Genomic DNA, 12923 nt, shown 5'->3' with positions numbered 1-12923 from the left:
CATATGAATTCTTGATCACTGAATCAAGCTAAGCTACAGAGAAATCTGTTATAATGGAGTGTTCCTTCTGGATCCTCTGCTAAAACAAATCAAATGGACTTCCAGAATCCCTGTGCTCATTCCATTCTTCCTTTTCATGGGGTATAACAAACACACTGGAACTACAAGTCTTCTCAAATGATAACTCCCTTCAGGCTGCCATTATTCCTTTTAAAAATTAACTGTGCTGCCCACCTTGCAGAGAAGTTATGTGACAAAGGCATTATAATGGGAGCCCTTGGGTTTCTGACCAAAGCTGTAGTACAGTACAGTGCTTCTAAGATGTGGGACTGAAGCAAAGGAAGGGTTAATACAGCTGGGCTGAAATGGCCCCTGAAAGTACACGTTCCTTTCTGACTATAGAAAAAACTGGGTAAAACCAATCCCATCCTGTGAGACATTGAAACAGTCCTTAAAACTGTTGGACTTCAGGATCAACAGGCTAAACTGACTCTGCACAGCAAGAGCTTGTTTTCACCAAATATGGCTATACAAATTAGTATCAGCTCAGCACCTAGCCCTGTGTATTTGGGATCATTTGTGAGTAATTCATGGGATTATTCACAAAACAAGTAACTCAGCTGCATACACTAACAGAGACAGTGGTATGTGGTTTCACAGGAATTACATGGCCATTTAGCAAGAATTAATATTTCATTAAAATTCATGGTTATTATTAGCTCAGCAAGCAAATTATTATAATTTAATTATATCTATGCTACTTTTCAACTAATCACTCCTTCTCTTATCTATCTCAGGCAGCACATTCAAACATTCAAGTGAGTCATTCAGATCCATTCATTTGATTATAACCATCTTATTTGACAACTTTTTGTTTTACTTATGCAAAACATTTTATTTTCTTACATGACATGTTAGAATTAATAGCCTGGTGGGCTGTGAGCTCTATATACTAGAGTGATTCATCTTTGTTTTACTAGTGCAGTTTTTTTAGAGCAAGATGACATGCAAGACACCTACTCTCTGTCCATTTAGCATTTATGTGTCACTTGTTTTTTTCACAGAAGGATTCACCCTGGACTCCCTCCTAGCTTCCAGAGCCTCAGAGTTTTCTGCATTTCCACACACACAAGAAAATAAAGTTGATTTCCTAAAGGGAGATCCTTTGGGGGATAAATTCAAGGCTGATAATCCTCTCAGACAAAAACCAAATAATGGACACAAACCTGAATAGGGAGGTATAATTTCAAAAGGCTATATGAATAATCAAAATAAGATAAAAAGAGATCTGGCCCTAATTCTTTCCCTTACAGAGAAGTGCCTAGCAGCAACCTTTCCTGGAAGAACAATTCGGTTGCCCTTCAAATTTTGAAAATACCCTTTTTATTACTGGCAGTAAATCTATCATCAAAAGCAAAAGAGGTAAATATGTGAAATCCAGCGAACTGTTTAATTTAGGTATATTCCTACCAATTTGGTGAATATTTCAGCAATATTTCGATTACTTACTTCTAAATAAATGAATATTCTGCAGGCATTCATGTTCAAACTATAAGCACTGTATAAAGAGATTCAAAGGAAAAATTGATGGGCATGGTACACAAGAATATAAACAAGTATCTGGTATTTGCAGTCCCTTGATTGCTTAAATTATGCCCATGGATCACCAGTGCTCTGGTAGATGCAGACTGTTAACTCTACTTATTTTATCTCCTTGATGGAAAGTTACTAAAAGTAAACATGTTTTCTACTCCTACCACAGGAGTAACAGATGGTCTTCTTTGGTTTTACAGGAGGTAGGAGGGAGAAAAGGTCCCCAAATTATCTCTATGTTAAGAATCCTTTCACAGGGAAAAGGGAGGAAAAAAGAAGCAGCAAGGGAAAAAATAGAGAAAAAGAGAGAACAAAGAGAAATGAGACACAATGAGATTGAATTCTTAAATATTTTTCTTCTCCACCCACTTTTTGGTTTGGTTTAGGGTTTTTTATTTGATTGCTTTGGTTTTAGGGTGTTCTCTACCTAGGCAGTGTTGTAAGTACTATAAAATTATCAGCACTTACATCACTGAAAGCTGAATTGAAGAGTGTGATGGGTTCCTAATCCTAAAAGATACCTATCTGGCTAAGATTAATCTGTATTTCTATGAATTTAGAAACATTGAGACTCCATTTTAAAACCTTCACCTTCAAGCCTTGTAAGGAGTTCCCAAAGCACAGTACCTTTGCAAGGTGGTCTCCCATTCCCATCGGGACCTCGCGCTCCTTTTCGTTATCGGTTTTGTTACCCAACAAAAGAACAGGCACATTCTCCCCAGTTGCCTCCTGCAGGATAAACAGCAAATTTCAGCTGAAGTGCTGAATTGAAAAGATCACAGATTAAGAGGATAAAAGCTAACGAATGTCACACTCTAACAAGACATTTAAGACTTCACACAAACCAGGTATGTGCCACTTTGCTTACAAATATGTCAGGAATTGAAGTTGGATAAAAGACATGAAAAAGACATAATGCTAAGGTTACACTGACTTGGGATTTTTTCTAATAACAGCACAGAAGCTCATTAGACTTTATATTAAAATGGGAGAGAGGAAACCACCATGCTACACAGGCTCAGATATTATGTGTTTACAGCCACTGCTTTTCTAATTACATGGCCAGGAAAAATAATGGCCACACCTGGGTGCTATTATGCCAAAGGAATTACATGAAATAGTGAAGAAATACACAGAATAGGCCCCCAAAAATACACAGAATAGACAGAAATCAAAATCCATTCTGAAAAGGGTTATAATTATCACAGTGAGTGCTTTCATTAGGTGGGCTGAATGCTACAGCAGTAAAGGGACTTGGCAGTATGTCCAACTTAGCAATAGTTTGCAGCAAACAAAAATTAGTTAGTAAAGAAGAGTGAACTATTAGAGCTTGGAAAAAAGTTTTGACCACAATATTCCATTTTTCTGAATCAAAACCAGCAACCAACCAGCAACCAACAAGCTCCTCTAGCTTTTACCATACTGAATTAAAACATGCCACTTATTTATTAAGATCATATAATTAGCAAGGGCCTGTTCTTCCCAAATGCATGCTAATAGTACTTCAGTAAGGCTACTCATATCTGGAAAAACTATGACTGTTTGGAGGCATTTAAATGACTGAGTCCTAATCTGAACTCCCAAAGCCAGCTCTTGGCTATTCTGGAAATATAATAGTATATAATAATAATCATAATAATAATAATCATAATATATATAAAAATATTATAATAATAGTGTGTTATACTAGAGCACATGCCCAATAAAATCAGACTAAATGATCTTTGCATATTGATTTGTCCCTTACTTTTTCAGCGTGCAAACAGGCAGTCACACTTGGTTCTTGCTACAAGTCAGCCTTTTGTGGCAGCTGCCTCAATTTTATTTTTACTCTTTGTTCTGGCCACAAGCAAATTCCATTGCTTAGGCTCTTAATTTGTTTTAATTTTTAATTAATTGATGTCAGTCAGTGATATGGACTATGATTTCCTTTTCAAGTGGTTGAAAGGATGATCCCCAGAAAACTGAACTGTCTTTCACAAGGCAGTTTCACAGCACTAATGTAGATTACATAGTTCTAAGTTTATGGCTTATGTTCACAACATAGTCTACTTTCCATGACCTACACACCTGGTTATCAAATGCTAGTGATCATCAGTGATCACCAGACCACCATCACTGATCCAAAACACCTCTCAGTGCTAGCAGTGATCCAGTGGGGGTCATTAGCTAAGCTCCCTTCATGAGAAATCAGAGGACTCCATGCTGGGACTTTCCCACCATTCATTCAAAGTCCTTAAAACCCTGGAACTATGATTTTTTTTTTTTTCATAGAGATAGAAATGAAAACCAACTTCACTGGCAACAGTGCAGACCAAACTCACAAGCAAAAATGTAATTGTGACATTTTTGAAACACGGTCCTTTCTGTTTCACCCTGCTAACAGCCCTTGTTCAGAAGAAAAATAGAGATTGAAACCAGGGTTTGGATTTCAAGTTATATCAAGTTACCTCAATGCTTATCAGCCACTGCTTGACAGCTGTGAATGTGTCTTTTGCTGTTATGTCATACATCACAATGACACCATCAGCTTTTCTGAAAAACTGCTTGGTGATGCTGCGGTACCTACAAGTAAGAATCGGGTTATAGCTCTCTTCAACAGAAGCAACAATCTGACAAATTTAGAGTAATTCCTCCATACAAAGGCAAATAAATTATTTGGAAAAAAATTTTAAAATAAAAGTATTTTTTAAAAGAAAGTGCTTGGAAAAGCTCCCCCTGCCTTCTTTAACTGATTCTGGGTTAGGCAGGATAATTAGCTGCATATCTCACCTTCTCTCACCTCTTTCATTTTAAGCTTGGAGGAGAAATTTCCCACTCACTAAGTGCTCTTCTGAAGCTAGCTAGGTTTTTGGAGACCTTTTTCCAAAGCTTCATATAGAAAATGCAGATTGTCATTATCATCCTTGCTTTTAGTAATACTATTAGAAAGTTACACAATAGGTAAGGAGATGGGGAAGGAAATGACCACTGAAGTCTTACAAAAACCTGGAGTTCTACAACAATGGTATTGCTATAGTAAAAAAAAATAAATAAACTCATCTGTTTTATCCATTAAGGTATTTTCTGATATAGAAATAATTCTAGGTGCATTTTAAAATCAGTCTTCCTCCTAAAGAAACAGTGCGGCACTAAACTTTTCAGAGCTTAATTAGTGCTGCAAGGGAATGAGCTAAACTGTGAATCCACTGGCTCTATTAGAAATGTTCCTATATTTGTTCCTCTCCCAAGAAGCAGGATTAGGTCCACACTTAATGATCTTCAAACAGATGATTCAAGGAAGACCTTAAAATGCATACAGGTTTTGACTGGCATGGAGTTAAATTTCATCATACTGTCTTCGTTTCAAACAAGGAGTTTTGCCACTTCCATCCCTCCAATTCCCTCCTCCATCCCATCAGATGGGGGAGTGAGGGAGCAGCTACACAGCTGGGCTGACTCCCAGGGTTGAACCATAAGAGACCCTTCCTCACCGTTCCTGGCCAGCTGTGTCCCAGAGCTGCAGCGCTACCTGGCTGTGATCTACCGTGACAGTTCTCACGTTGTAATCCACACCTGCAACAGAAAGGCAAGGTGAGCTGTCTCTTTACAAGCTGTTTGATCAGTGAAAACTGGATCCAGCAAATAGCAACAATTCCAGGAATGTAAAAAGATAGGCACTGCATTAAAAATTATGTCCAGAGTCTCCAGCGATCAGAGGACAAGAGCTTTTATTTGCTTCAAGTCCTTCAGCAATACTGAATGGTAGTAGAGTAGTTCAGTTTTGTAAAATATGCAAGATAAGTCACTTTCCAAATCACAGAACACGAGTCAATGGTCCATCTGACAGTCCAGAACAGTCTAAGCCATTTTGCCTGGAATTGACTGTATGACATCAGTTGTGTGAAATGTGTTAGTTTAGTCTGAGCTAACCACATGGGAGCCTTCCACAGTTAGGGGAAAAACACAAGGCATGGCACAGGGAACAGTGGAACCTAAGATAAATGAAGATAGGTGGACTGAACATGTGGAGAACATCTTCTCCTATTTATAATGTAGAAGATGAGCTCAATTCCCTTAGGTTAGTGGACATAAAAATTCATTTATTTAAACTTTTAAATTAAGCCTCTCCCAATTCCTCTAACCTCTGAAGATGTACGTATTTTCTGGATATTTATAACAATAATTAGAGTTTAAAATGTTAATCAGTCACTACCTCCTCCTAATGACAACCTACATATTTTTGGTATCAAATTGAACTGTATCATAAAATCCCAGAATCATTGAATAATTCAGGTTAGAAGGGATCTCAGTAGGTCAGCAACAGTATCTTTGGGGCCATTTTCCACAAAAATGGGATTTTTACCAGTGGCATCAATGGAGAAGCGTCTGTGCCTGCTTAGATTCCTTCAATAGGCAATTAAAAAACCTGTATGGACAATACATCTATTGCTTGTATCTCAAGGGAAGAAATTTCAACTATTCTGTAGAAAATCATTGAGAACACTTCTCTCCATATTGTTCACTTGACTTTTCCACTGTTTGTACCTTGCCAGCCATAGCTCACACCTGTGAAACTCATTGATGTGAACACTAAATCAAAGCTATGACAAATGTCTTTTTGCCATTTTCTTTGCAAGAACTCTGGATGACCAGCCAAAAGAGGAAAGAGTTCAGACTCATTCTTGTGTTTTTCCTCTGGAAAATTGCACACACTGTGTAAGACCTCAGAGTCTAGAGAAGTGTATGAGCCAATTACAGGACAACATGGACAGGACACAGCTTTTAGATCAATAGGATACATGGACAATTTCAGATAGGTGTCCAAGCCCCCATTCCAGTTAATGAAGATACAGTCAGTGAAAAACTAGGACATTACTAAGCTCACCTTGAAGTAGGTAAGTCTTATTTCATATATGCTGCAGAATAAGTAAGGTCTCAATACAGGCTAAGCATAAGGAATCTGGTCATTTAATCCAGCTGCATTGCAAGAACCTATACTTGAGTTCTTGTACCTTGATTTTGAGTCTGACTTTGGAAAGCTTGGTCTACAATTTTAGGCAAGGTAAGAAGGTAGGCTTTGAAAATTTTGGCATTCGAAACATGGTCTGACATATTTTTTTGGTGATTAGTATAATGCTAAATGATAGGTGATTCAGATATTCTACTTTCTCTATAAAACAAAATCAGATTACTTAGAGGGATAGCAATGAGATATGAAGGTGGGATTGTTAGTACACTGCAGTCCAGAGGACAGGATATGTGCTTCAGAACTGTGATATCTACAAGGAAATTCTAGCTTCACAGAAATCAGTAGATTTTTTCTGATTTATCTCACTGCTGGCCAGGATTTCAGTACAGAATCTACTCTGAAACTTCTCCATCAATTATGAGCTTTCCAGTTTAGGAGAACTTACTTTGCATGTCCTACTTTTACAACATCTGTATGTTTCTGTTTTATTATACAAGGCCTGATCTCAGTAGAAAATCTTAAGTACTGTCAGAACAAAAATAACAATAGTTGTATTGTTAAACTTACCTACAGTAGCAGCTGTGCCTGGGAAAAAACGATCTTCACAAAATCTTCTCAAGAATGAAGTCTTTCCAACACTCGAATTGCCCACAAAAACGATCTTGAATAAGCGTTCTGGAACAGAGTTTATTCTCTCCTCCTTCAAGTAAGAGCAAAAATTAGCCTCCAACTGTTCTTTTAATCATGTTGCCTCTCCAGTTAAAGGCTGATATGGGGAAAATAATAGATTTTATCCTATCCTTCATTACTCATGAAGCAATATTCTGTTTCTTAAAATAACTCAGCATTTCAGGTGTTTGTCATGCATCATTCCAGATCATCCAAAGTGCAGTGATTTGCACTGAGCTCTGGAAGTGTACTGAATATGAACCTTTACATTAAACTGACAAAATAAACCAGTTTATGTTCATGGCCACAAATCAAAATTTATAAAGCTTCACACAGCTCTGCTCAGTAGCTTCATTCTATATCAGTGTCACAGAGGAAGCAGCACATCTTCATCTAGATACCAGAAGCAAAGTCATAATTTTTTTGCTTATGCTACCAGATTCTTCTCTCTGCTACCACCATAGAGCCAAGAACTTCCATCCAATTACTGCATTTCTACATCTGTTTAACATTACAGGGAGAAGCATTGAGGAAAGACACAGACAGAGAATTAGACCAGTTAATCAGGCTGTAAACATTCAGCTATGTTTCTGTCATTTCGCTTTTTAAGCAGAAGGAACAACAATTTGTTCTGCTTATCCAGGTTCTGTTTACTGCAGGCTAAGCTAAGTGGATGCTGGAGAGAATATTTATATCCTCTATCAAGTAGGTCATCATTCTTTTGTATGTAAATCAGGAGTTGCTTAGGGAAGCACTTGTAGCACCAGCTGGTTTGCAGGGTCTCTTACTGGTCTCTTCTATTTTGTGTAAAGCTGAAGGAAGAGGGAGATAGAAAGTTTTGCTTTCAATGCTGCAGAAGGAGAGAAAGATCATGGATGGTCCTGACATTAGTTTGTTATGGTGCGGGTTGTGAGGAGGGGAAGGAGGGGAAGGAGGGGAAGGAGGGGAAGGAGGGGAAGGAGGGGAAGGAGGGGAAGGAGGGGAAGGAGGGGAAGGAGGGGAAGGCCCTCTGCCAGTCATTTGATGTGCAGGATCGATCCATGTCTTCATGAAGACATCAAAACTGAATTCACTGCCCAACAGTCCTTTGAATGAGATATTGAAGTCTACACTTGGAAGTGTTTTCTACAAATATACAGAAGTCTTAGAGAAAGAAGAAGAAATAGAGAGCTGCTCTTGATGGAAAAAAAAACCCAAACAACAAAGGCTTGAGCTGCTGTCTCCCTTCATGTGAAAAAAAAAAAAAATTCACTCTGTAAATTTTGGGGACAAAAAATACATGTTTCTTTCATGAGCTGGGCTTATAGCCCACCACAATTATAGAAAGGTTTCTTATTTTCCTTTTCTATTAAAATTCTAAACCCCACAGCAACTATAGGCTACTAGTAGCACAAATTTATACAAAGCACATTCTCAGTCCTGATGAAAACCATTCCCAGCTTATTAGTCTGTGTGCTCTGGGAAATAAAACAAGCTAACATACAATCACCAGCTTGGCAGTATTAACACAGTGCTTCTGAGAACCATAGCTAAATATATGGACTACACGACCTGAAATACTTTGTCCCTGGTGGTCATTCATACTCCAGTAGCACTAAGACTCGAAGACCCCAGAGGCCTTCAGCTCCATTCCCAACACAAGAACATAAGAATTCATTTTTCACTGAGATGTATCAAGTCCAGTCATGAAAATAACCTTAATAATTAAACTTGATTACAAATCTGCATCTGAACACTATGCTAGGGGATAAGCTACTCCATAGTCTGCTTCAACAAAGTACTGATGGGAAAATAGAATAGCAGTAGGATGATAATTTATTTTAGTTTACAATGCAGTCTGAAAAAGTCTTCCCTAGATGTGTCTTTTGAGGAGTCTTTATAAAAAAAGTAGCCAGGTAAAGTAACACACCTAGCTTTTGTACAATTTAACACAAATGTGGGAGATTATACATATAAACATAATGGTTCATATTCCATATTGAAAGTGAATCTCATGCAGAAGTTTTGAACAGAAAATCCTGCTTTAATTTCCATCAGGGTTCCTTCAGGTATTGAATCTATTCCTACAGGCTTGTCCTAGCTGGATAGGATGACCCACCTGGCTTTTGTCATCCTAATGTCCAGTGATGCCATGCTTTGAAAATGTGACACAAAATAAGTCATACAGCAAGCAAAAAGCATGCACTGAATTAAAGAATTTCAAACTATGAAGTTCTTTTCTGTACCCTCAATGATTTATTAAAAGGTACCACTTAGAAATTATTATGTAACCATGGCATAATTCTATCATAATTTTAAAGATACGCTTGCTTCTTCTAAAAGAACCATATAATTATGACCAAGCAAACCAATTTTTCCTATACTTTAATCTTTTTAATATGTGCTTCAAGAATCTAAAAATGAGTAATCCTTAACAATGATTCTAAAATTGGAAAACAAGCACAGCTAACTCTGAAGAAATAGCAGTGCAAAAAGAACTTTATACTCCACAGAAATGTACCTTCCAGCATACTGTTTTAAGGATTATTACTGAATGGTGAATTAATTGCTAACACACATATACAAGCTAGAGCTGAAAAAATATAGGATTTCCATTTGCTAAATAAAAGTATTTTCAATTATAATTAAAAAGTCATGATAATCCACTCATTATTCCTCAGATAATGTAACAGCTACCAAAGCTGACTCAAAAGTATCAGAATATGAGAAATATCACCTTGAGGCAAAAAAAAAAAAACAAAGCCAAACAATCAATTTTTTAAAATAACGCTTATTTTTTAAGACAATTTCTGCCTTCCACAGGAGCTTCTTGTATCCTCTGTTACAAGGCTTAACTTCACTTTCCCTAAGCAGTCCTTCAAATGTATATCTATGCACACATTGTCTGCAGTTACCACTCCTTTAGGTTGAGTTTTTTTACGTTTTCATCCCCCACTTCATGCAATGGCTTAATTTGTCATGTTTCAACTTAAAGACAGAAAACCAAATAATTTTAGATTCTAGGTATAACACATTAACATATGACACCACCTCATGGCATCCAAGGTCCTTCAGAACAGAATAGAACAGAAGAGTTCCAGTTGGATGGGACCTACCTAGTCCAACTCCCTGACCACTTCAGGGCTGACCAAAAGTTAAAGCATGTTATGAAGGGCATTATCAAAAAGTATCTTAAACACTGACAGACTTGTGGCATGGACCACCTCCCTAGGAAGCCCATTCCTGTGTCTGACCACCCTCTCACTAAAGAAATGCTTCCTGATGTCAAGCCTGCACCTCCCCCTGAGGCAGCTTTGAACTATTCCCACACATCCTATTGCTGGATCCCAGGGAGAAGGGATCAGCACCTCCCTTTCCCCTTCCCCTCCTCAGGAAGCTGCAGAGAGTAAGGGAGTCATCCCTCAGCCTATTTTTGCAAACTGGGACAAACCCAGAGCCCTCAGCCACTCCTCAGAGGACATACTTTCCAGCCCTCCCACCAGCTTTGTGGCATTCCTCTGGATGCATTCAAGGACCTTCACATTCTCCTTAAATCACAGGACCCACAACTTCACACTCTACTCAAGGTGAGATCTCCTTTGTCCTCTTACATTTGACAGTGTTTCCTTCCCTACAGGCTGCTCTCTAGAAGATGATGATGAATGTTCCATTGATTGCTCTCTGGATTTGTTACTCATTTCTGTCTCAAAAGTATCTTCATCTTCTCCAGTCCATCTGCTCAGCTGCTTATCAACCAGCCTGTCAAGAAGCTGGGGTAGGTGATCTTCTTCAATTGATATTATTCTTTGGAGATGTGATGTTTTAGGCATTCCTCCAGTGACTCCAGCATCAGGCTCTTCAGAGAGACCTCCATTCAGTCCAGCAGAATTCCTTCTCTTTGAAATACTGAAAATATCATCTTCTTCAAATGAATGGCTAGACAGAGAAAGAAGTGTATCACAAAAATATAATGGACCTGCTATTTGATTCTGAATTTAATCTGAATAACTGAATTTAATCTCTCATGTTTTTGATTAGTCACAGCAGGCAGAGTCATTCCAGTGTCTGCTGAAAAGTCAGCTCATCATACCATGTGTATATATATTGATAATTATAAGCATCATGGGGAAAGCTAATAACTTACAGGAGAAACCTGAACCAGAATAGAAAATATTAGATTAACATCAATTCTAATCTCATAGAAGAGCTAAAGTAAGCTTCTCTACTGTGGTTTTCTCCTTTCCCACCTTCCCTCCTATTCTGGAGGAATAAAAGAAACACCCAAGAGAGATCATTTCTATGTGCAATCTGATTCTCTTTTTAGTAGATAGGATGGACGTGGGTTTGCTTAATATGGATAAAAAAAGTCCAAGTGGAGACTCAGAATTGTACCACATTAACATAGGCTCATGCTCGTGGGCAAGTTTTTGTGTCTCCCAGCCTACAGCCATCCACAGTGGGGAAATCTCTTGCCTTTGCAGACAGCACACTTGTTTTATGTTAAAATTTGGCTTTTCATTTTCAAATTTCTTAATGAGTACAGTAATCTTATAGTGACAGACACTTAAGAAATACACTCTTTGAAAAGTTCAAAAGTATCAGAAAGGAAGCATTCCACATCTTCTTTCTATAAGCCTCATCATACTCAAACAGGGAACACGTGAAAAAAAGCTCCTACCTGTTTGGCTGCATCTTGCCCTCTATGTATTTCCCAATGATAGACCCTGATCTCTGCTTCCAGCTGGCTTTTGGAACAGTTGTTTTGCATTTCTGCAGAAATACAGAATACTTCTTACTGATTTACTTCTGGTGCTCGTTATGGTTAACTACCCTCATTCCAAATACTTAAATAATGCAATGCAAATGAAAGAAAAAAAAAGTAGAAGTATTAGAGGTATAAGTGTTTCAGAATTCTAATTGATAAACAATCAGAACAGGAAACCCCATATCCTGCAAAAATGCATCTGCTTTGTAACTAAAACAGCACAATGTTATGGAAAAAAAGTATTATTTTTTTTTTTTTACATGAGCAGCTTCTTGTAGACTAAGAACACAAGCAAATATAAATTAAATGGCCTTAGTCTCCTTACAGCAGGGGTACTTCTAGAACCTCTTAGGAGTCCATTTTTGGCTGCTGCTTAAAAAGTTAATCGGATCTGCTCTTACCCCAGCCTCAGGTACTGAGGTACTCAGGTACTGATTCAGGTACACCAGCTATTGTACTATTGTATAAATGCGTCAGGATATTACCGACTCTTGACTGGGTAAATTAACACATTTAATTGTTCCATTTTTAGGTTATTTCCTCCTTTCATGATTGCATCCTTTGTTTCTTCTAAAACACATTAATCTCTCTTCAGAGAGATTAGCTCCAAATTTATAATTCTCAACTCTTAAAATTGTTTAGCAAATTAAAAAATCTTATTTTCAAGTGAGAAAAGATGACAATACAAATTAAGAACAGGGTAAGATTAATGGGGCATGAAAGTCCATCTCCTGAACAGCCTTCTGTTCCCCTTCTTTTGAATCTGTTCTCATATGTGTCTGCCCAACACTGGGTTTGAAAATAATAGTTGGTTACCTGCAAAAATATGTCACGTTCATCCCTGAGATGTTTGTTCCTCTCTCTGCAAAGAAAATACAAACAAAAGAAACACTGAAGCCAAGTATTTAGAACTGCTGACTTTTCTACTCCACACTAACAGACAGACTGGACAGTTAGCAGTGCAAA

At 37.8% G+C, this 12923-nt stretch overlaps 1 protein-coding gene across 1 annotated transcript in view; it reads right to left on the bottom strand.

Moving 5' to 3' along the window:
• Nucleotides 1-12923, bottom strand: part of CRACR2A (calcium release activated channel regulator 2A) — a 47118-nt gene that overhangs the window by 8297 nt on the left and 25898 nt on the right. The window contains exons 9-15 of the mRNA XM_071433042.1: nt 12774-12819; nt 11871-11962; nt 10804-11128; nt 7112-7244; nt 5067-5148; nt 4044-4158; nt 2221-2322 (exon numbers count right to left, since the gene is read on the bottom strand). Of these exons, the coding sequence (XP_071289143.1) occupies nt 2221-2322; nt 4044-4158; nt 5067-5148; nt 7112-7244; nt 10804-11128; nt 11871-11962; nt 12774-12819 (895 nt within the window). The remainder of the gene's footprint in view (nt 1-2220; nt 2323-4043; nt 4159-5066; nt 5149-7111; nt 7245-10803; nt 11129-11870; nt 11963-12773; nt 12820-12923) is intronic.

Source organism: Agelaius tricolor, unplaced genomic scaffold, assembly GCF_023055355.1.
Source record: "Agelaius tricolor isolate 1412-34295 unplaced genomic scaffold, bAgeTri1.0.p SCAF_9, whole genome shotgun sequence".
Taxonomy (NCBI): domain Eukaryota; kingdom Metazoa; phylum Chordata; class Aves; order Passeriformes; family Icteridae; genus Agelaius; species Agelaius tricolor.
This window is presented reverse-complemented; position numbering and strand designations above follow the sequence as displayed.